Source organism: Anas acuta, chromosome 5, assembly GCF_963932015.1.
Source record: "Anas acuta chromosome 5, bAnaAcu1.1, whole genome shotgun sequence".
Lineage (NCBI taxonomy): Eukaryota > Metazoa > Chordata > Aves > Anseriformes > Anatidae > Anas > Anas acuta.
In genome coordinates, this window is record NC_088983.1 from 23,735,433 (window position 1) to 23,759,816 (window position 24,384).

Sequence of the window (24,384 nt, forward strand, 5' to 3'; positions counted from 1 at the left end):
GTGAGACCACTCAGGGCAATTAAGGCCTGTTGGTGCCCTCAGCGCTTGGCCAGTTTTGCTGAATCTACAGTTGTTCTTCACATGGGGTAGGATCATCCACTTAGGGAGCTGATGTGGCATCACGTATCCTCGCTAGCTGTCTCTTAGTGACAGCCTTCATTAGATGTTCCTGTAACGTGTCTGCTTGAACTCAAACACAGGGGAAGATGTATGCTCAGTCCCTGAGGAAAGGATTTAACAATATTCATGCAATAACACTATAAAACAAACAACTACAAAGATATGTATATATATATATCCCCTCAAACTGAATTAAAAGTAATACCACTCTATTTCAGAGAACCACAGAATGGCTGAGGTTGGACAAAATCCCACTTGCTCAAGAAGCCCCACAGTCCACCGGTCTACGTCCCCAGTCTGAGACCAGTAATGGCACTAAATTCCACCCACAGTGCTCCCCAAGCAGCTGGTTTCTGGGCACAAAGTCTGCAGGACTCTTCCAGATCCACAGAGCTGTACCCCACAACTACTGATGCTGGCACCCCCACCCATGCCAGTGGCTGCGCCACAGGCCAGGGGCGTCCGCTCCTGACTCCTGCAGCCATGACCAACCTTCACTCACACACATACAGCCCACACCTGGAGCTGGCGTGTGGTCTTTGCAGCATGCAGACACATGGGAGAGAGTGTGAATGCACAGAGAGAGTGCAAAAAAAAAAAAAAAAAAAAAAAAGTATTGCCATGTTCCCAAGGAAGCAGAAGGCCTCCAATTCAAGCGAGCCAGATGAGAGCACAGCATCCCTCCTGCAGCTCCCTGTGGCCAGGTAGAGACACAGTTCCCCATGGGGTAAGTTGCCTTGGGCACAGGGGACAAGACAGGAGGCTCTTCCAAAAAGTGCCTTTTTCATAGAATTATAGAAAGGCTTGGGTTGGAAGGGATCAGAAAGATCATCTAACTCCAGCCCCTCTGCAGGGGCCCTCCTCTGGACTCTTTCTAAAAGATTCACAGCTTTCTTGTGCTGGCAGCCCCAGACCTGGATGCAGGGCTACAGGTGGGGCCTCACGAGGGCAGAGCACAGGGGGACAATCCCCTACAATCCCCTCCCTCGACCTGCTGGTCACTCCTCTGTTGATGCAGCCCAGGACACAGTTGGATTTCTGGATTGCAAGTGTGCACTGCTGGCTCGTGTCGAACCTTTCATCCACCAAAATCCCCAAGACCTCTCCACAAGGACTGCTCTCAACGAGTTCTTCTCCCAGTCTGTACTCCTGTCTGGAATTGTGTCTTGGCCTTTTTTACCTGTAGTCTTCAATTGTGGCCACCCAGAGCAATGCAGCACAGGGGGAATAGGTCTGTTCTCATCCCTGCCTGGACAGTTCATGTGCTAAGAGGGGCAAAAAGTGCTACAGGATGAAATATGAAAGAGAAGCAGCAGGGAGGAATAGCGGGGGACGGTTTGTTGCTGCGAGGGTGCCTTGTGCTGAGAGCTGCATGAAGCCCAGTCCCAATCCCGATAAGCTGGGTGAGACTGAGGAAACGCAGTGTGTCTGGGTGAGCTTGGGGTCTGCTGCTCCCCTCCCTGGCACCACGCTCTCCCCATCCACCCCACAGGCTCTGAAGGAAGCAGCACAGCAACTGCCATGCCCATAGGCGCGTTGGTCACTTATTCCCCTGCTGCATCTAGCTATTTATTTATTTGATGTAGAAGCCTTCGCGTGCTCCCCCCCCCCACCCCTCGCCTCTTTTCGCCATCTGTCCGTTCTCTTGGAAATCTGTTCCATCTGACCTCGAGCTGACCAGCGCATCCCTCGTCCCTCCATCCTGCCATGGGCTCCTCCAGACGTCCCCAGCTCAGCTCAGGGGCTTTTAGCTGACTATGCAAATGTCGCCCAGCCAGCTGGTGTCTGCCTCCCAGAAACACATGTTCCAAAGCCCCCCGGACAGCCGGGGGGGAGGAGGGGACAAGTCCCTGCGCCCCGGCCCGGGGGCTGTGCGGAGAAAGTTACTTAGCCAGGAATTATTCAGCAAGCAGATGGGAGGAGGGAGGGAAGGAAGGAAGGGGAGCAGAGAAAGTAAGAGCACGGCGCCTCTGCGTGAGCGCACATAGGTGTGGGTGTGTGGGGTCCCAGGTGTGTGAGCGTGTGGGGTGTGAATAAAGGGGTGTGAGGGAGGTGTGCAGGTCAGGGGAGGATGTTGCCGGTTGTTTTATGGCCCTTTCCTCCTCATGACAGCTTGTGCGGCATGCAGAAGGGGCTGTGATAGCACAACGTAAAGGAGATGCAGCTGGCAGAGCCAAACATCAGGCCCTCAGAAAGAGCCCCCCCAGAGAGGTACTAAAGCACGGCAAGGCCAGAAGGCCTCATTTTAATTTATTCTTCAAGATGTCTCTCTTCTCCATGCCCTAGCATGTAACCAGGCACCTCAGATCTCTAGATCCCCATTCACGCAGAGGGAAAAGGTAGAGATGCTGGAATGGGAGCTGAGGGTTTGGGGAGGGCTTTGGGGCTGAACCAAGTAGGGAAGGGAGCAGGAGATCATTGCCACAGCACCCCACCAGGGCTAGTAAACACTACACGACACGTGCCCAGCCAGAAAGCCACCCATAGGTAGAAGTCCAGCTCATTTGGGTATCTTTACAGGACAAAGACTCTGGCACAGGCATTTCCTGGGGTGCTGGCAAGGAACAGGATTAATGTGATGATACTTGCTAGGTCTTTGCCATGTGTAAAATTAGAAGAACTATTGGAGAGAAGAGGCTAAAGCACCCACAGTGCCTCTTGTGGACCCCCTCGACCAATTTGGTGGTTATGAGGCTACAGCCAAAGGCTAATGCATCCCATTTCTCAGGCGGAAAGGAAAGGTTGGGTCCGTACATAATCACACTGGGCTTGGCCTCCCTTTGTCCACAAAGTGCAGAAATTCTTTTTCTTTACCTCTTTCAGGCACACTCCCTCAAGACTTCAGGCTTCTGCGTATTTACTTCTGGACATTTACTGCTAGCATTTGAACAAGGGGACAGCAAGTCACATTTCACTGCCTCCCCTAGGCTTAAGAAAGATCAGGACATTGGCTCTTCAAATTTAACAAGATTCCTCTTTATAATAACAACTAAAACTAGAAGTAGCCGAGGTACCTCTCTTCCCCAACCTAAATTTCTCCTGTCACAACAGCAGCTCTGTCCCTCTGATGAGGACCCCCTGGGCTCCCTGGGAGAAGGCAGGATGGCAGCTCCAGATGTAGCTGACAGATGATGCTCTTCCTGGCCATGGGCAAGAACTGCGAGATGGTGAGCTGCCAGGAGCAGCTTAAGGCAGAACTGCAGAGTGTGTGTGCGAGGGAAACTGGAAGTAACAGCAGCATCTACGCAGTGCACAGGAGCACTGCTGGACAATGGAGACGTCTCCTTTGGGTCCTGACAACAGGCGACAATGAAACCTGTCTCCAAGTCAAACCTGATGGTAGAAAAAATGTCCATTGTATGAAACAAGCCCAGGCAGTGCCACATGCTCCTCCTCAGTGAGTTTAGTAGGACACCAACCAAGGTAATTGGGGCTGAGTTTGTTCCCCTAAATGTGCTCAGAGTGTGGGGTAAGGACAGCCACCATCCACAGATGGAACGGACTGCTCCTGCCTGCATCTGTGGCCATCTGATCTGGATTAGAGTAGCTCCCAGAATATCACTGGGTTTTACAAAGAGCAAAGTGAATGTGAATGGGTATTGCCAGTCCTTAGGTGTACACTGATGTGGTTGGGTTTGGTGTAAGAAAAAAAAAAAAAAGTTGCTGTGTTTTGTTTTGTTTTGGTTGTTGTTGTGTTTTTTAGTTTGTTTGTTTGTTTGTTTTACTGAAAAAGAAATCTGGATTATGTTTGCTGAACAGCAAGGCTCAATAAAGGCAAAGTGAGGGGAAAGCACAGAGCAGGTCAGCAGATCTGAGCATACAGCCAGGACTAAGCATACAAACCAGGCTCTAGCTCTGGCACTCTGAATGTGTGCCGGCTCCCATTGGGGTGCGGGTCCCCTCCAGCCACCACCCCCAGGCTCTTCCTGACCATGGTTTGTGGGGGAGCACACTGCTCCCCAAAGGAAAACAGATGAGGCCACGTTGTTCCGTGGTGGAAGAGACCTGGGGACATTTCAGCGTGTGCCATGCCATACAGCTTGAATGTACTCATACAGGCAACACTGGAGAAGCCCATGAAAGGGCACCAAACCCCATTTCAAGAGAAACTCAGAAACTATAAATCAGCACATGCCCTCCGATCCTCAGTGCGCAGCCAGACCCACCGAGTAGGAGCCAGCACCTGGGCCTATAAACCCTCATCCTGACCACAAAAACAGAACTTGGGCATCCACTTGGCTGCGGCCTCAGGCAGTAGTCCTCTCCTCCTGGCTGCCAGCATACACAAGGAGCCCGGGGCCGGCAGCGCTGCTGCCACCAGTGCCACCCCAAGGGAATGGGAGCGGGGCTGTGTCCCTGCTGGGCTCCCGGCCTCCTTGGGGAGGCTGCGAGGCAGAGCGCGGGCGAGGAGGGGGAGCGGGCTGCCTCTCACGTCTCCTCTCCCTTTGTACGTACCTCCCGGTACGATTATTAAACGCAAATTACAAACGATGTGACCCAAGCGATCTTTATTTCTTCTTTCACCAAGTGGTGCCTGCGGGGTCCTGATTCTGAATTCCGTTTCAATTACCGATGCCATTTTCACACAAAGCGGCTTCTGTCTGCAATTACCGGCACCGACGGCAGCGCAGAGACAGCTCGGGTGGCAGAACACAAAAGCCTGGCATCTTCCGCCTGTTTAGAAACTTTCATTTGCTGTGATTAAAGGCAGGAGGCGCGGGAGGTGTCTGTACGCAGCAGCGTGCTCTCGGCTGCAGCGCTCCGTCGCGGTGAAGTCCCTGAGAAACCAACCCTCAGCGCTCACCTCCACGAGTCGCTGGCTGGGAAGGACTGCAGCTGATGTTCCAGCCGCTGTGATGCAGAGAGACCGGTGGCATTAACCCCATCATGCCTTCACTTAGCGAGCAAACTCTCTGCTTTCACCTGCAAAGCCAAGCAGCCGGGGCTGGGGAGCAGGTCGGTGCGAAGATGAGTATTTTTCCTTTACGTTGGCAAGCTCAAGCACTTAACGCTTTACAAAACAAATTCCCCTCACCTGCACAGGAAATGCAGCCTCCTGTAGGAAGAAGGGTAGGAAATGGCACTCCCACTCAGAGGAGAGGGAGCAGAGGGACCCTCTGGAAGATGCTGTTATGCCCTTCAAAATACTTCCAGAGCATGCCTGGAGCGAGTCTTGAGGCTCATGACCCCAAAACCAGGCTGAGGTCGGCGGTCTGTAGGGTTGGGAAGGCGGCTGGCCCCCAGGTGCTGCACAGCACCCATTTTCCAGCAAGCCCCCAGCAGGGAGTTGAGTGGGTTCCTCTTCTCTAGAGGTTCATTAGGGGTTGCTAAATCCCACAGCCTCCCACGAGGGCGGCTGGGACAGTCTTTGTCCCATTGATGGCAGGCAACCAAGGACACCCTGGTTCTCCCCACCCCACGGTGCCGCACCGTGGGGCACCAAGCGCTGCCTGAGCCCCGTCCCCGGGAGCCGTCAGGGGGTGAGGAGGGGACAATTTACAGCCCCGGTGGCGGAGCCGTTTGTCACGCCGAGCCCTGGCACCTTGTTCTACCCGTGTTGTGCGTGTTTTATTGGTGTTGAGCAGAGGGAGGCCGGAGCAGAGGGGAGCCTGGGAGGAAAGGCACTCAAGTGAAAAATGAACCAAGGCAAACAGGATTGAGAAAGAGAGAGAGGGAGAGACATGCAGGAGAAGGGGGCGAAGGGGCCAGATTATAAAACACAAGACGAATGTCCTCACTGGCAGCAGGGTTAGGGAAAAAGAGGGAGAGGGGAGAAACGAGGGGGGCAGGGGAGGGAAAAGAAAGAGAATAAAGACGGTGCCTTGTGGCCAGCGCTATCCTAGTGGGATCGGGGAGGCTCGTGTAGTCAGAAAAATAATTCTCAGGCTAACAAAGCAAGAGGAGGGGGGCGGGAGGGGAGGAAAGCTACAGATCCAAATGGAAAGTGCCCCAGGGTGTCCAATCTGCTGGGTTTAAAAAAAAAAAAAAATCATTTTGCCTCATCCCCTTCCCTCCCCCACCAGGGAGCCGGCTCCTTCCCCGTCCCCCCGCCGCCGCCACCAAAAGGAGCGGGCCCAGGGAGGGAGCAGGAGGTCTGTTTAGAATTTCACATCCCTTCCATCCTTCTCCCTCAGTGCTAAACTTTCAAGACAAAAATCATAAAACGAGGCGCTTTGTTGGTGAGGCAGATTCAGAGATCTTCCTGTTAGGAACAAGAAAGGGAAGAGAGAGACAGAGAGAAAGACAGAGAGATAGCTAGATGGAGGGCTGGCTTTGTGCTTGCAACAAGCCACTAAAGGTGCATTTTTAATTAAATTTATACAAAATGTGTCAGTTTTATCTCTATGTTTCAAACCTGACTCTTTTCTATCAAAGTAAAGTATTGATCTTCACTGCCCCGAAGCTACCTGACTGAATTAAACAGAATAAATAGAAGAAGGACTGAAAGGGCTTAGAAACAACTGCAGAGAGGCGAATGTTTAATGGCTCCATAGTCATTTGCTGCAATTAAAAAACAAAACCGTTTAGAGGGGCTGTTAACACCTTGAAGTCTGAAAATCCTCACTTCAAAAAAGCCCCAAAACAGCTCCCAGGCAAAACATTTTAATTGCCATAAATACTTCCAACCTCCGCCATCGCTGGCGTGTGTGCATGGTGTGCAGACAGACAAACAGAGCCCTGGACCCAACAGGACAGAAACGTGGAGCTGGCAGGGTACAGGTACGCTCTGTAGGGTGCAGACACCCCCAGCCCAGGAAAGGAGTGTGCCCAGTGGGACCCAGACACACATCCACTCTTTGTAAGCAAAAACACCATTAACTGGGCAAGTTAAAGGTGGTTGTTTTAGACCCACACACATATTCCAGAGCCATTTGCCTAATGTGACATTTTTCTCAAAGCTGGCCATACCCAACTGTATATCATGCAGGTCATGGGTGCCTTACAGGGCCCCCTCTGTGCCTGTCTCATGTCACAAGAAGCTGCTGTGGACTTTGTGCCACAACTGGTCCCACTCGGTCAAAAACTGAGCCAGGGCTGGGACACCTGTGACAAGAGCCCCTGGGACGGGCGGGCCCAGCAACTGCATTAAATGCTCTTAATCATCCTGCAAATTACAAAAGAAAAAAAAATAGAAAGAAAAAAAAAGCACATTTTTATTTACTTGGTTAATCTCAAAGCATGTGCTACTTACCCAAAAAAGCCTTACCAAAGCCTTTCTGAATGCCCTGCGCATCCCTCAAAGTGGGGATCTCCCATCCCTTCTCTGGGGTCCTGCTGGGGTTGAGCTCAGCAGAAGAGCTCAATTTGGGGATTTTTTAGAGGGAGACAAGCAGGCTGAAGAGCCCTATTGGCTTTGGGCTCCCAAAGTCTCCACTGGAAGCGTTTGGCACATCCACCCGTTTATTCAGTGGGTTGATTCACCGAGCCACCCGCACACATAACCCCGCAGGCCACAGGGAGCCACATGCTTAGCTCCACTTTGGCTTCGGAGCTCGAAGCACTGAGAAAGTTGCTCGACTTGGACCGGATCCTCTGGCAGTCTCCCAGGGCACTTTCCTGGCTTCGTGGGCAGTTTCGCTGATCGGGGCGATGATCAAAGCAAGCCTCCAGCCTATCGCTCGGACTGGGAGTCCGTCTTTTTCACCGCTTCAGAATGTCCCACAGCACCAAAAAAGGTGTCCCTCATCATTTCAGTGCCAAAAAGCATCCTGAGAATTTCCCTTACTTGGATCTGGAGCGGGATGACTTTTGCTGGAGGAGCAGGGTCAGATAATAAAAGCTCAGACCAGCTCTTAGTGCCTTATTAGTTTAGGCAAGTAAACTCTGCATTTTCTCATCTTTCAAACATTTTGTTCAATTCAGTAATTGTCACTCATTGTCTGCCATCAATAACCGGCTATAAAACAGCCACACTCCGTAGGTTTTTTTTTTCCCTGACATTTTCTTGGGTGGAAGAAAAGCGAGGGAAAAGATTTCCTGGGAGTAAGAGGACACTTCGCCTGGAGGCTACAGCGCAGATGTCACCATGCACAGCTCCTGCCTGCCGTTGGTAACAAACCCCGTGTTTTCAAGGCATCTGCTTAGCCATACACCTGGGTCTGTGCTGCTGCAGCTCCTAACCAGCACCTGAGCTGCAGGTGGATGCTCATCGCAGTCGGCTGAGATGCTGAAAAGCAACAGAAGCACAGGGACGGAGAGCAGCGCGCTGCTTGACAGCATTTCAGAGCCGTGCTCCCGCCTGAGCACCGAGTCCTGCCCTGTCCCCTCCGTGGGCCTGCAGCCTCTCGGGGGTGGAGCAGCCCTACAAATCTGAGCCAGGTGCCATATTCTGTAGCAGGGGGTACATACGCGCTCAGTCAACACCACGGCGTGTGCATCCCAAGCGAAGCGTCTGGGAACCAAGGAACCTGGCGCTGAGGTTGAACGCTCCCGCTGCTCCCCGCCAAGCTCCTGCTGCTGCACTTCAGAGCGCTTTGCTTCGTTACGGACCCCTGATTAACACTTTCTAAGCATTTCAGCCCACCCTCCGGTCACTTTACGGGTTGCAATGAATGCAGATTGGAGTTTATGGGTTCATAAAAGCGTGAATTAAGTCAACAATTTTTCCCCCGGCCTATTTGCACAGCCCTTCCTCGAACGACCTGGCCCTTCAGACAACACAAATATTTCAGCTCAAGCGAACTGCCCAGCAAGGCATTTTCAAGGGGTCTGACTCAAACCAGTGCCCAGGAAGTGCTGTGCAGCCTGGTGCTTGCAGCTCTTCCAGCCTCTCCCCCAACATCCCCTATCTTCAGGCTGTGGAAAACGCTGTCACCCAGCAATCTGCCCCTTTTCCTGCTCGCCGCGTATCGCTGCTGTGATCAGCCCTATCTCTGCGAGGAGGAGGGGCTGGCTGACCAAATTTCTTTAATTAAAAGAAAAAGGATCAGGTTTATTCCAGATAAGCAGGCAGGATTAAAACAGACAGAAAGAATAGACAAGGGGCAGCTGTCAGCACTCCAGCCGATCCAGCGCGATTATTAATAATGATAAGCAGGAGAAGAGGGCTAATAAAGGGATAATGAAGCGGTCCTGAAAGTGACAGGAGATGCAGCCCGATAAGGGGCCATGTGGCCCGGAGCTGCCCCAGCCCCAGCGAGGTTTGCTGCAGAGCATCTCACTGGGGCCAGCTCGGGGAGCGGACACCCAGAGGAATGGTTCTTGGTATCTACGAGACCTTCCCAGTCTGGATTTCTGCTCTCAGCTCTTGCAGTGCCCCCACTCTCTCTCAGCACATCCCCAATATGCAGGCTGCCTGTGTCCTGCTTCACACTTGCGGTTGTCCAAAAAGGTGGAGGGATGTGGCTGGAGAAAGAGCAGCCAGAGAGAGTTGGCTCTGGGTGCCCTTTACTGAAGGAAAGCACATGTGCAGGGCATGAAGCACAGGCAAAAAGTGCTGCAGCCTGGAGGCAACACGTGCACCCACCTGTACCAGCTGGATGCAGGTCCTGGCCACGGTGCCACTCATTGGAGGGGAAATACAGCGGGCAAAGTTCTTTCCTGGGAGCCATTAAGCAGTGAATGAGAGCCTGCCTAACAGCAAATCCAGGCTCTGTTCTCTCTGTTGGGGAGAGGCTCAAATCATCTTTTGGGATACCCAGCAGAAGTGGGAAATGAAGGAGAATGAGGAGTCGGCGCCACACAGCAAGCTGCAGGAGGCCACATGGCTGGAGAAGGGTGGGCTTGCTCAGGGAGCACTCTGGGAGGAATTAAGGCTGTTTGGGACAAATTTAGTCTCTTTTCAATTCAAGCACCCCCCTTTCACCCCCAAGCCTAGAACGTCTTCGTCAGAGAGAGGAAGACTGATGAAGACCATGGGCTGAGCCCCCCCTGCTCCGCCAGAGCTGGTGGGGAGCAAGGCCCGAGCGAGGAGCGGGAATTGGGCTCTGGCTCGCGCTGCCTGGCTCCGTGCTCCTGCCACTCCAGGTCACCACAGCAGATGCTGGGAGCATATGCCATGAATTAATTCCGCTTTCCCTGAGACGCTCCGGCGAGAGGAACGGCAGCGCCTTTCCAGCTTATTACCATAGGAGCCCCCCCACCTCCCGTCACTTTGTCACACTTCATAAAACAACCAGCCAGGGTCCCTTTAAGAGGCTCCAGGTTGGCAGGCAGGCTCTCTCATGGAAAGTTGCTAGGCCCGGCTTTTTTTCAGCTTTTATTTTCTACACTTTCGTCCAGAGCTGTGTGTGCAGACTGTCCCAACAGCCCCTCACCCCTCCTCTACAAACTGTACTCTAGTAAGGCATCTCCACTAAGCCAGTCAATACTATACCTATTATAAACAAACCCAAAGTTTCTTAAACATGATAGGACCTGGAATTCCTTTTTTTTTTTTTTTAATTTATGCATTTCTTTTGCATTGTCTGTGACGAGGCTAACCGCTCACCAGGTCTTGGAGAGGCACTTGAGGGCACACTGCTACACCACACCTCACCCTCCGTGATGCAGGTCTGTGGAGGCTGACAAACTTCACAGGCTGGCCCTGCAGCCTTACTCATCAGCACTTGTGAAACACAGAGACTCTCCCTTGATAAAAGTGGTAAAAAACAGTTAAAAAAAACTACTCCTCAGCTAGGCACAGCCCAGATGCTGATGTGAGATCCCTGGAGCAGGACACACAGTTCTGCCCTCACTTCTCACTACGCCTGAAGATCAAAGACAGCTACACCTAGAAAAAAATTACACCTGCCATTTCCTCCTCTGCACACTCTTCCACTGGACTTTTCAGAAATGCAGGCTCCTGAGCAGCTCTGTGACAGCCTGCGCACACTGGTGCTTCACCAAGAGCTGGCCTGGGCTGGCAGAGGCACCTCCTTGTCTCTTTTCTGCACCAGGACCTGAGAGGGAGAAGGCACGATCTCAGCCTCTTCCCAAGCACCGCAACCAAAACACAACTGCGGAAGGAAGGCAAGAGGGAACGGCTTCCTGGAGAAAGGCGAGGAACCAGACAGCTCAGCTCCCTTCTTCCAACTGGGGAAGTAATTGGAAAGACATGGAAACAAGTCTCAGTCTATTAAGTTTATTGAAGGAAATTAAAGAGACAACTTGACCACGGTGCACATAAATACTTGAGCAAGTAGAAAATATCTGACAGCATGGCTTATCTGGGAAGGTGAAAGCTTACGCTTTCAGACACAGGGAACAGAAGATGAAACAAAAACTGAGTCTAGAAATAAAGCAGATTTTCAATCACAAGGGCAGTCACCTGCTGGAATAATGAACCAGGGAAGACTTTCAACTCTACTGCCTGTCTTTCTAAAAGGCAGGCGAAGCTCGGCCACATCTCACTGGACTCTGCCATGGCCTGTATTATAGCAGGTCAGACAAAATGATCAAAGCCGCTCATTTTCCCTTAAAACAGATGAGGCTGTGATTTTTTTCAGGCCCCACTCCCAAACTCTGCCCAGGTATGTTTTGGGCTCCCAAGGTCCCAGCCTAACCCACGCACTTTTGTCTCCCTCCCACCCCGAGGCCCCGAGGCACGGGGAGGCCGACAGGACTCTGCCCCAGGCACACTCCTCTGGGGGATTTTGTGCAGCTTTAGAGCAGCTCCTCCAGCACAAAGCCACCACAGCTCAGCAGCAAAGGCCTCGTTAAATCCCACAACGCTTCTCCTGCACTCTGTTCTCTCCTGCCTCTTCGCCAGCACCTGCTCTGCCCTTGCTCCCCTCCAAACGTTACACAAACCGTGTTCCCAATCACCCACCCTCCTTATTCCTCTTGCCCCTACCCTTGCTTCAGGCCCCCCCTGCCCACCCCGTGCCTCAGATGGCCCCCCATGCCCTCTCACCCTCCTACCTCTCACCAGGAAGGTCTCTGGGGGTCCCGTGTCCCTCCTGCTCTTGCTTCAAAGGGTGCTTTTCTCTTCCTCTTGATTCCTGAAGGACCTGTGTGGCCTCCGAGGGGCTCAGCACTGTTTCACAGCCCTGCTGCGCTTCTCCTCCCTCACTGCTGGGGCAGCAGCCTCACAGGGGTGCTCTGCCCGCCCAGGAAGATCAGAGGCAGAGGGTGAGAGGGGCAGGATGGTTGGTGCCACACACGGCTGCTGGAGGAGCAATGGGCTTGGCACAACTCCTGCCTGGAGCACCTGTGCAGCCTACATTTAGGCTGCCGTCCTAAATGCTGCTTAGCTTTCCCCTCTTAGTGCTCTGAGTGGCCAGCAATGCCACCTCGCCATGTCCCTAAAGAAAACTCCACAACTATGCCACATGTCACAGAGCCAGTCTCAGGCTGGACAGCCAAAGAGTTGGATTCGTAGATCACCCACTCTTGTGACTCAGGCCTCTCAGCTTCTGTGGTCACTGAAAACTGGTTGATTTGCACTGAATACGGTGGAACCAGGCAAGCAGCTTAGAGGATCAGTGTGGATTAGTGCCTCAGCTCAAGTAGAAGGGAGAGAGCTCACGCTCAATGGTCTGTCATTTGTAACCGAGAGCAGAGACTCTGCTTTCTCTGTTATCCTTGAGATAGGAACTGCACAAATCTACATCCCATTCCTCCCTCTCTTTACCATTCTTTTCCTCTCACACAGGCTTGTTGGGCTTGTCTAATATACTAAGCTACTTTAGTTCCTAAACTTAGTATGTGTTTTTATTTTTAATTATTATTATTATTGTTCGTTTGTTTTTTTTGTTTGTTTGTTTGTTTGTTTTTTTCCAGGAATGTAGGAAGAATCCTAAATTCTCTTTGGCCTTGGTGTGTCAATGAAAAAGAGACATTGGCCCAGCTGGGAAGTTTCTTTTCATACCAAAACAAATTTCTCTGCTCATGGAAGGATTTCAGGACTATCGTCCACACACTGAACCCAAAGCTTCTCTCTCACCTAATTTTCTACTTAGAGGGGAGATTTCTTGATTTTACCAAACTTAGCACCTCCTTCAGACAGATGATCCTTCTCCTGTTTTGGTGGCCCCAGGCTGGGACCCAGTTGCTTCTCTCTTGCTGGTAGATTTTTTTTTTTGGCCTATCAACTCTGATCTGAAATTTTTCAGAGTACTCAGCTGTCCTGCTCTCGGTGCAAGAATAAGAATGCAGCGCTCCATTAGACTGACCAAACAAGCTAAGAAAAGCAACACAATGAGCCTTCCTCCCAGCACCTGCATTGCCCCCAGAAGTATACAGCAAGATCCTCCAGTGGGACAAGGCTTTGAAGGACATTGGCTTAGAAGTAATATTACTGTTTCCTGCAAATAATGACCATGGTTCTATGGGGACAGGGCATTAACAGCTAAATGGATTTTTTTTAGGTGACAATGAGAGTGGGTTACTTGGTTCCAAGGAAACACACACCGGGGAGTTACCTTGTTTCAGAGCAGCAGGCTTCGTTCTTTCACGTGTGGAATAAACGTATTATCTTTGCAAGCTACCTATTGCCTGGAGCCATCTCCTTCCAAACTGTGATCTCATCTGATTACAAAAGCTAAGCAGGTTGGGCCTGGTCAGCCCTTGGCTGGGATTCCTCAAGGGAAAAAGAGGTGCTAGAAGAAGCAGTGGTGGCAGTTTAATCGGTGATGCTGTTTCCTCCAAGTCAATACAGAGGTGATGTCCCAGGGGAAAGGTTAAACTAGCATGGGATGGCTGGAGGCTGCTGGATGAAATGTAAAGCACATTTCCTGACAATGTGTGGCACCTGTTGTGGGCAGATGATGATCTTGATGTCCTAGGCAAACAAATTGTATCAACCTAAGCTCCTCTGATAGCTATCACAGAAAGCCACACTCCATTCTGTGGCTTTGTAAGATGGTCCCTCGGAGAGGCTGAAATTTTGGTTGAAGAAAGATTGACTGCTGCAGTTATCTGCAAAGGTGCTGCAGTGAGGTGGAAATGACTGCTCATAAGTAAATATTTTGTTGTGTTTGGAATTCTTCATCTCTTTGGAGAACAAAGAGTCTCATTACAAAATATCCAAAACTCCTCCTGAGCCCAGTTTTCCTATGGAGCAAGCTCCTATTTATTTCCAGTCTGAAATCAATTCTCAAATACAAACAAATGAATAGAAAATTAAAGTCATAAAATATTTACAGTGAACATGTGTAAGAGGAGATGTCTGGTGTGCCAGTGCTCTAGGGCAGACTGATGTGGTCCTCCCTCTCAGACTGTCCCAGCTCCCACTCAGTCACTAGTTCTGAGGATACCTCTGTGAAGAGATGGTCCCAATCCCAGGTGACATCATCCTACCAGAAGGAAAAAGATTAAACATGCTGTAACATTACTGGTGACTCCCAAACTAGCGACTCGCTCTGAATGATGCCCCTGCCATGGAAGGCAAAGACTTCGTTGGCTAGGATAGGAACCCTAGTGAGAATGAAAGGTAAATCCATGCTACAATTTAAAGATTTTGACAGAATGATGCATGTTCTCAAATCCAGTAAAGGACACATTTTTGATATTGTTAATCTTAGACACTCTCAGAGTACAAGGAGAAGCCATAAAAATCTTCCACCCTTCTACATGTCTACTGAAGCATCTGCAATTTTGGGCTGCAGAAATCCTTTGTTTCAAGTCCCGAGCTTCTGCCTGTCCATTTGTTCCAAGGTTCTTCTGTCCTGATTTAAAACTGCCCTCTGCCCCAACTTTAAATGCTGTCTGCCTGGTTCTTCTATACCACTCTGCAGAACCACCTGGAGAGCATGGTGGCTACCAAGACCGTACAACAAAGCACTGTTTCTCTAGGGATCTGTGGCAGTACTAGGCTCTTCACATGCTCCTTACTAGCTCTTTCAGACTGAAGGAGGTCAATCACATCCACAGAAACACCTATAAACCTTTAAAATAATCTGCTGGGGAAATCAGACCTCCATCAGCTTTAACAAGCTTCTCTTCACAGGCTCCTCCTCACATCTCTCTCCCCCATGGCACCAACAGAGGCCTAATTTCAGAGTACAACCTGAGAAATATAAGAAGCTTTTATCTTACTGGTGTTTCCAGAAAAGTCTCACCTCTCGTAGTTCGTGTTCTGGAGCCAAAACTTTGGTGAGAAGCTTCAGGTCAACCTCGCCATCCTATGAAAACACACACAGTCAGTCTTACAGACACAGAGAAAGCATCATTTCACCCGAGATGATGTTGCTAGAGATACAGACACAATATTTTGCCCCATGAGCGATATAAGCCTTATCTAGATCAGGACCTCATACAAGGTGCCTCATATGAGCAACTATACCCACACTATCTGCAGGCACTAAGAAACCTGAAAAGCACCTTGCAGAAAGGAAAAGACTTGCAGGCAGACCAGAAGGTGTTTGGATCATAGGCTGTGCATTTTATGCAGCTGAGTATCACTGTTGAGGATGAAGGGGAACTGAAGGAGAGGGAGTTGCACTGGTCACCCCACAGCAACAACCACTTACCAGAGTCTGAAAGGCTGCAAACTTCATCAGATCTTTGTCCAGGTCATGGTAGGTCATCACTCGGTTCACCTGCACACTGCAACCAGAAATAGGCAAAACACAAGCCTGGGTAAGTGTGGAATCAATTTGAGGAGAACAGTGGCTTGAACAGGAGTCTGGGGACACCCATCTCAAGTGGACACCATATTCATCACCCACTCATATGGGACACCATATTCATCACCCAACGTGGACACTGGAGGTCAATGTCCACAGACAGAAGCACATCTCATTCAGCAAATGAACAGTCATTGACAAATCTGTGTGCTGGGTTGTATAGATGCATAAAAAAGGGTGCGAGGCAACCACGGATTCCTTTGGAGAAGCTGGCATGCCAGAGAGAAAATCCACAAACTAGCTGCAAGGGCCAGAAAGAAAACAGATAGGTAGTGAACATTCAAACATACATACCCAGAAAATAACAGCCAAAATGACTCTCCTAGCTTCCCAGCATGTAAAGCATCCCCTAAGAGCCTCACCATACAAGCTATTGAACAGTAGGGACTTCGAAATTTCCATGTCTGAGCTGAGTAACAGCTATCAAATATAATTTCTTAAAATGTAGGCTCCAAAGATGGTCAGGGGGCAATATACTGGCATGCCATGCTTCCCTTTGCAGGTTATGCAATCCTGAGAAGACCTGTGTTAATTTATCTTCTGTTCATGTTTGCCCCTGAAAATTACTTGTCTTCTATTGCAGAGTGACTATGGATACAGGAAGAACAGATGGGATTAAACAAAAGAGAGAAAACAAATAAATGAACTCTGGTGAGAGAAAAAGTCATTTTTGATTCACTATTGTAAAGCGTCGTTTAATTATATTAACAGCTATTTAATTACAATACCCACTCCATATGTGTAAGAGAGGCATCTGTGGTCAGGAGGAAGACATCCACCTCTCCAGACAAGGCTCAACAGAAATCCTAGGCCATGATCTTGGCCATAGGCCCAATAGGAGAAAGAAGAATTTCCTGATACTTTTAAGATAAAAAATGCCAAACTTCCATTTATTTATTTTTTTTTAACTGACTGGTGTCCTAAGAGTTATCACTGACTGTGATAACACCTTCAAACAGGATTGCACTTTGCAAACTAACCAGGCACTTGAGTGAGAAGGCTATCATGTGGAGGGCAAAACAGTGTGTAATCAAAATGTGCATGAAAATGTGTGCATACCGGAGGCGTTTGTTATACATGCAACCTTAAATCAGACAAATCCTAACTTTTCAGTTACATTTTGCAGTATCAAATGTGTTGCTCTAATGTACTTTTTGTATATATAGAGAGAACATGCAGTAATTTCTATCTCTGTGTAGTAGGAACCAAGTTTCCCCTGTTCAGCCTGGAGCCCCACTGTCACAACACACGGCATCGATTGCTGCTGAATGGCCGTGCCACAGACAACCACAGCACATGAGATAAAATAGAGTTTAATTTCAACCAGCCATTTCGCACTGCAGATGAGAGCCTCCAGAGCACCTGGCAGTGCTTTTACCTGGGGGGAGCTGCCACTTGCATGGCCAGATCTTCCTCCTGGACTTCCTCCAAGTCGGGGATCACAGGAATGTCTGCAACAAGAGAAAGCAGCAGCTGTAAGTGGGAAGTGTTGTGCTCTCCTCTCACTAGACAAAGGCTCCCTTGCTTCACAGATATGAAACAGCCTGTCTCTTGTTAGAGGAAAACATGAGGCAGTTATTTAGCAATGATTCAAAATATATCGTTTAATATTAAAAAGAAGGTAATGAAGCTTTAATGCTTGGAGTCAAAAGAAATATGACAAGAGAAACAAATTCAGGCTGGGGAGAACTCAATAGCCATGGACTGAATTTGAAGACAACCTTAAAGCTGAAAAAAGCTGGCTGCCTACCTGCCATCACCCTAAGACTGGCAACAACTTGCCTCCTATGCATGATCGATTGCTCAGCTCAGCCACCAGTTTCCTAGAATCTGTTAGGAATGAAACATGGGACAGAAACTGGGAGAAGCCATGTGAACCTGCATGTTGAAGGGGATGCTGGCTGTGAGGGGTCTCACACTGTGCAGAGGACTTTGATCTTCCTGATAGCTGAGGAAGGAAGTGCAGGTGGTCCAGCTGATACAAAGCCTAGGGAAGATGCACTGTGTTGTAATGTCAGAAATCTTTTCATTTTTTTCCAGTGTGAATCCGGAATAGCTGATAAAGGTCACTAGATATTCCCAGCACGAGGACTGTGGCTACTCCACCTAAAAAGGATGCTAGAAACAAAAGAAGGGAGAAGAGCAGAAAAAAATGGGTGCACAGTGAATCCTGCTAAAAGAGCAAGGCTCGGGGAACACTGGATGCTTTTTGGTACTGTAAACATTTGGAGATAGAGAGAGCAAAAAAGGAGAGGGGAAGAAAAAGGAAAGTAACTGGAGGAGCAAAGCAAGGACAGAATATGCTAGCACAGAGCTCCTTTCAAGACTGAAGGCTACTAAAGTTCTCTGTGGTCCCTGAGCACTCAGACTGTGGAGATGGTCAGCTCAGGGAAGAGGTTTCCCTCACACACGGTGGGGACAAAGCTGACCCCTCCAGTGCTGGGGCAGGCAGGCTGCTCCTGCCTCTGCCAGCAGCGTGGGGCCGTGTTACTGCCGGGCCACAGCAGGCGGCTGGGCCTGCCTTTGCCCAGTTCCGCAGCCCAGGCTGCCATGAATATTCAGGAGCTGGAGACATGTCCCCACCTGTGGCGCTCCGGGCAGGGTCTTGCTGAAGAGCCCCTTGTCCGGCCGCCTGTCAGAGCTCTGCAGGCTCTCAGCTGCCCTCTCCTGCCTGCCGTCCCCTCCCGGGCTCACCAGGGTGGGAGGCAGCCGTGGCCCAGCTGCACGGGGCATGGGTCAGCCTGGGCTTCATCGCTGGGGCCGTTCGGTGCCACCACACAGTGGGATTTCTCACTAATTGGCTGCCGGGTGGAGGGGCTGAGCGGGACGGCGGCTGCGGCGAGAGCCAGGCCGAGGCGAACGGCGGTGACAGCTTGGCCGATCTCAGCAGAGCTGTGCCTTCGAGCTCCCCAGCCACCCGAGGAACAGGTGCCTGCAAAGCGGCTTTCTGGCTACGGCGAACTTGCCAAAGATGTTTAAAGGAAAACTGCAGCAACAGGCCTCCAGGATGGTGCGTGCAAGAAATGCCTCGCCACGGTGAGAAACAGCCCAGTCTCTCCAGATCTATTTCACCCCTTTCATCAGGAGAGTGTGAAGGCTGCTCAGCAAACAAAAGGAAATGAAGAGCTACCTGGGAGCTGAGCTACCCCCAGCCACCGGGCAGCATTTCCTATAGAAGGAGAGGGTCAGATCCTTCTCCTCTTTTGGCAGCACAACCAGGTGTTCACAGCAAACTGAATTTCTTCACTCAGTGCTCTTTTTGGGGTCTCTTCTTCCTGTTCTTTTGCCTTAGTTGATCTCTTTTTGAACTAGAGAAAACTGTAGTTTGTGTTCTCATCTGTGATGCACCCTCCATTTTTGCAGGTTCCTGAAGAGTCCTGGATTTGCCAGTGCTGATTTTATCTCATTGCCGTCAAATTCCATGGAGAGATTCCCAAGCACCCTGCCCACTATCCTCTACTCTGTATTTCCAAAATGCAGGCAATCACATAGAAATTCTTTCCAAAAGAAATTCAAGGCTCCAATATTTTATAGGCGCTTTGAAAATACTACAGACAGAAAAAGTAGAAATGCTCTGGGGGCTCCTTCCAGCCCCTCCAACAAAGGCAACTGCACGATTGTTCTTACTGCAAAGTGCAGGTGATTTTGTCCATTTCTAGGCTGAGGCAATGCCCTTTAGGACTGTCAGACTGACAGGAATTATAAGACAATATCAGCTCCCTAAGCTAACTGCTATCAGTAGCAAATTGGGCCTGAAATATCTGGGTCTTAATTTCACTTGTTGCTCATAACCTCCCCCTCCCTCTGCCAATTCCTGTGGTGCCACATCTCCACAACCCCTCTCCTTTCTGTCTCCTTACAGTTCGCAAAGTGTCTCCTTTCTCACTTTATTAGCAAGTAGCCAACTCCTTCTCATTCGGTCTCCAGCCCCCTAATCACTCTTGTTACTCTTCTTAGGGTTTACATCTCTCTTTTTTTTTTTTTTTCCCAGTAAGCTTTTTCTCATAACACAGCCCAGTCATGGCACTATGTCAGCTGTACCACATAGGCTACAGTGCTGCAAGAATATAGGCATATTCTTTAATATTCCCATTAGGTGTAGTGAGACTACTTATATGTAATAGTAGTACCTACAGAAATTTCACAGGACCATGTTCTCCCAGTCTTGCAGTGCAGCACACATTCAGCTGGAAAAGGTTTTAGGTTTTCCCAACAACAAGGCCCCATTACAAACTCCCATTCTGTGTTCTTTGCCCTGTGACCCACTGTTTTCCCTCCTGTTGAGTGTGTGGGTTTCAGCTCATTCCCCAGAACACTGACAAGCCTGTGTTTCTGGTGAGGAATCTTACCACATAATTTACTGCCAGGCTCCCGTGCCTGGATTCAGTCCCCATGTACATAAGCTTTAGAAATAATTTCACAACATACCTACATGGCAAGGAGCTGCCTGTGTGCAAAAGGGAACACTTTCATGGCTATCACGTCTCTGCAAGCAAGTGAACTCATGGCCTGGGCATTACGAAAACAAAATGTTTTGAACATGAAAAGAAGGGATAGCCTCAAAACCTGGAAACAAAAGGTGATTCTCTGCAGACTAGCTTTAGGTTTTTCTTTTTTCTTTTTCTTTCTGCATAATTTGGCTGCATTTGGAAAAGAAGACTCCATATCATTTTTGAACAACTATTTTTTATCAAAACTATAGGCAAATCTCAGAAACCACATGAAAATCTCACAGCTTCAGCTTTTCTTCCCCTACTTTCATATTCTTTCCTGCAGACTTTGAAATCAGAACAAACTGATATGATAATAATAGTAAGAAACGTTAAAATAAAACTTGAACTACTAGTGAAGAATTTAAAATAGGGCAACAAACTGGGTACAAACCACATTACTGACCTTGGTTTTCCAGCTGGCCTATGAGCCCTGTGCTATAGAGGAATGCTTCCTACGCAGCCCCCCTCAGACGGTCTTCCCCAGGCAGAACTCCTCTGAATCCCCATTTCATATGACAGATAATGAGGAGAACGTTCCTACAAATAGCACTCAGCTCCTCCTGAGTATCCTAATTTCATTTGAGCTGAAGGGAAGGGAGAACAAGTGGGCAAACCTGCCAGGTAGTGCTTTAGAAGCAGAAGAGATGTGTATGCAATAGAAGGTGGAGGGGGTAACAAAAAACAATCAGTGTGTACAGTCACCTTAAAGAGAAATGGATGAGGCTTCTCTTTATTGCTCAAAATAACAGGGAACACAATGAAACAAAGCCTTTCCCCATAGATTTCTCAGCCCCCCAAAAAAGAAACAAGATACTAGCTTCAGCAACAGCTCATGATAGAGATGTAAAATACTGAGCACCAAATGCTGGATGACCATTGCAGACTCCCCTCTATCTCCTAGGTGATGGTGAACAATAGTGAACCATCAAAAAAATGAAACCAAAATAAGCGCATCCACAAAGACTTAGGAGACACCAGGACCAATTATTGGCTAACAGGGGAGTTGCAATATACTGCACCAAACAATAAACAAGGAATAGCCATTTTTAAAGTCATACATAAAGCAGGGCTCTGTGTGTTCATGCTAGAGTGCGTGCAGTGCCAGCACCTTTTTGCCCCTTAGCAAATGACTTACTGACAGCTGAGGACAGCAATGGAAGAAGGTGACAAGCAGGAGACAGAAGAGCCTGCACCACCCTACAGCCCCATTGCTCCTGCAGGTTGTGGAGTTGCACTTCCCCTGCCAGGCAGAGCTGATTTTTGGTTTAGTAGCAACACCTGCAGGCTGGGTCCCTCAAAGTGCTGCAAGCTCACGGTAAGATCTGGTCCTGGCCCCACAGAACCGAATTCTTTGTTAGAGACAAAGTGGGGACAGGCAGAATCTGTTCAAGGGCAGGCAATAAATCAGTGTATGTAAAAAGCATGTCCCAGGTCAGGCCTGCAGTTATTCAGCTGTGTGGCTGCCACTTACTTGCTCACCGAGCTGCTTGAAGAGCCAAAACCCTGCCACACCTCAAAACGCCTCCAAAAGAATGCCTCCATCACACTTCATCTGATCCAACTTCTTCCAGCCAGGTGAGCCTTCCAGAGGCCAGCACAGAGCAGGCGTTCCAGCAGCAGGGACTGAGCTGTCCTCTCTGTTCATTGCCACATCCAGAGAACAAAAAGGGCAGCGGCTTCTGGAGCTGGCAGTCCCCTGCCGCTAAGCAGGCATGAGAATGAAACTAACTTTAGTTTAAGTTACTCGCTCCTAAAATGTAAAAACGAGATAATTACAATATCTCTGCTGCTGCAAAACTTTGTTTTACTGAACGCTGTTACCTTCTGCATCACGTTTGGGGAATTTTAAACAGGCAAATGGAAGAAGGTCTGATTGAAGATGAAGTTAAGTGAAAGAAATTGGTCTCATTTAGCACATGACAGGATTCATCTGTGTTCTCAAGTCCACTGAGGTAGCATCATGGGCGTTTCATATTCATGAGCTGCTGCGACACTGTGTCCCCTCATTTACAAAGCACCGTGTTCAGCAAATTCTGTCCCTGTGGACACTCCGTGCATTTCATGGTCTTGTCAGAGAGACATCAAACACTTCAGTAACCAAATACCAGAAAATGGCTTTAATTAGCGCATCTCAATGCAATAAATAATTTTCCTCTCTAAGTGGAAAAATGGAGAATTAAAAAAAAAAAAAAAGGATTTTTTAAAGAAAAAAGTGGAAAGCAACAGGCAAAAAAAAATCTTCAAAAAAACACAAGGAACAAGGGACACATACAGCTTCTGCTGAACACACAAACAAGCTTGAAGCCTCTTGGAAGCTTTCTCAAGAGAGCAGCAGGCAAATGGAGAAGATAAAGAATACATCTTTGGACGCTGGGACATTAATTTCATAGGGATACCTTTCCCTGACTGAAACTGCCCTAGCAGCGGGCTGATACTGAACAGCATACGTGCCTGATCAGCCAGCAGGGAGATGAAAACAGCAGGGTAAAAAAGCAGGCGGTACCACAGCTGCTACGGCGCTGCCTTAAAAGCTGAGACAAGCAGAGGATAACCTGCCTGTCCCATGCCCCAAAACGCCCTTTAGAGAAGAGAACGGTAACAGCACAACCTAGGCAGCTGAAGGGAAAAGTCACCCAGTGGGCAGTTGTCAGGGGAGGCACAGGATGTGTGTGGGTGATGCAGTAGATGCAGTGATGACCCTCCAGCCTTACCTTACAGAGGCACCAGACAAAATCATTTTTAAGTCTGACGATACTGCCAGCTAGATGGAGGGCTGCCTGGGAGGTCGGGTGGTTCACCGAGACATCCCGCTTGCTTTGATAAAGCCCCTCGCTGTCTCAGACTGCTCAGCACAGTGTGACTTGCACCTCACGTGACACTTTGCTGGGGCAGGCGTCAGGCACATTTGCTGCTGCCACGAAGCCTCTGCTCGGTTTCAGTCCCTGGGAAGCATGAAGAGAGGTAGAGAGACACTGCTGCAATGCCAGGAGCAAACCAAGGAACGGTTTGCTGCGATGCAAACCAAGGAGCAGTGTAAGGTGAGTCTCTGAGCTCTGTGCTGGGCTTCACCAGGCAGTAGCCTGTGCTGTATTGTGCAAGAAGACCAGGCACCAGCAGCTTGAAAAGACGAGGAACCTCTTAATGCACAGGGTTTTCACCAGCAGCAGAAGACAGGTGGGCTGGAGGCCAGGCTCAGGACCCAGCATCCAACATATTCCTGAGGTTATCAGCATCTGCAGTGGCCAGACACCTCCTAGCCTCACCAGCAGCCCACTGACAGCGTACTGTCCCTGCCCTCCTTTCTGTAACATCTGTTTTCCTCATTTCAAAGCTGTTCCCAGCTCCTTTGCAGTATTCCCCTGCTGAGACGCACTTAGGAGGTGGTGGGGCAGCAAACAAGAAGGCACGAGGTACCGAGGGAGGGTCTGGTGAACTCAGGAGCACAAAATCCTCCCCAATAACACCGGAGATGAGTGATTTTGTGTTAGAGCTTTAGTGTGGCAGAGAAAGAAGCTTCTCAAATGCTCCTGTGGAAGTATGTTCAGGAGCAGCCGTTTCTGATTCTATTTCATCCTCTTCATGTAACGCTGGAAAAACAAGACAAACTACATTTCTTTTATGCTAAATCCTTCGTTTTTTTTTATTTTTTCTTATATATATTTATTAAAAAATGCCTCTTTGATCGGCGGCACCCATGACATTTCCACATCCAGCAACTCCTCAGAAGCCTCCCTCCCTCCACACAAGGCCACCGCTGCTGACAGCCAGCTGGGTTTGATCAGAGCCACTCAGAATCGGATTTTCATAAGACAGATGAGGAATCTTACTGCTGCTCTCTCTCATATCAGATGAGAAACTAAGGGGGAGGGGGAACGGGTCCTGGGGGAACGACACTACAATCAAGGGCTACGCGGTTCTCTCTCTGTCCCTCCACTGCTGCAATTTTCAAAGAAGTTTGCCTTAGGCAGTTTTAAATGATGGTGTCTCAATTCTGTAATCATCTTTCAAGAGCTTTTTCTTAGAGGGTATTTTAGGTAAACCTAGTCCGTCAACTACACTTATGGACTCAGCAATCACAGGACCAATATGGCTCTGTACCTACCATGTCGCAGAATTTAGTGGAGGAAGATGCTTAGCCAGAGGATTTTTTCAGCCCCAAACAAGCTGTGCTTCCTCCCTTGCAATTAAACTGCCCACTGCCCCCTGACAAGTGGTTAGTCACT

At 49.3% G+C, this 24,384-nt stretch overlaps 1 protein-coding gene across 5 annotated transcripts in view; it reads right to left on the bottom strand.

Moving 5' to 3' along the window:
- Positions 1-14,085: 14,085 nt before the first annotated feature.
- IFT43 (intraflagellar transport 43) overlaps positions 14,086-24,384 on the bottom strand; it is a 46,811-nt gene continuing 36,512 nt past the window's right edge. For 4 of the 5 annotated variants that reach the window (XM_068683177.1, XM_068683178.1, XM_068683179.1 and 1 more), the window contains 4 exons: positions 17,047-17,119; positions 15,513-15,588; positions 15,102-15,164; positions 14,086-14,336 (listed from right to left, as the gene is read on the bottom strand). In XM_068683177.1, the coding sequence (XP_068539278.1) occupies positions 14,226-14,336; positions 15,102-15,164; positions 15,513-15,588; positions 17,047-17,119 (323 nt within the window). In that variant the 3' untranslated portion in view covers positions 14,086-14,225. Of the gene's footprint in view, positions 14,337-15,101; positions 15,165-15,512; positions 15,589-15,772; positions 15,910-17,046; positions 17,120-24,384 lie in introns of those variants that run through there. The other variant, XM_068683181.1, reaches the window with a different exon arrangement.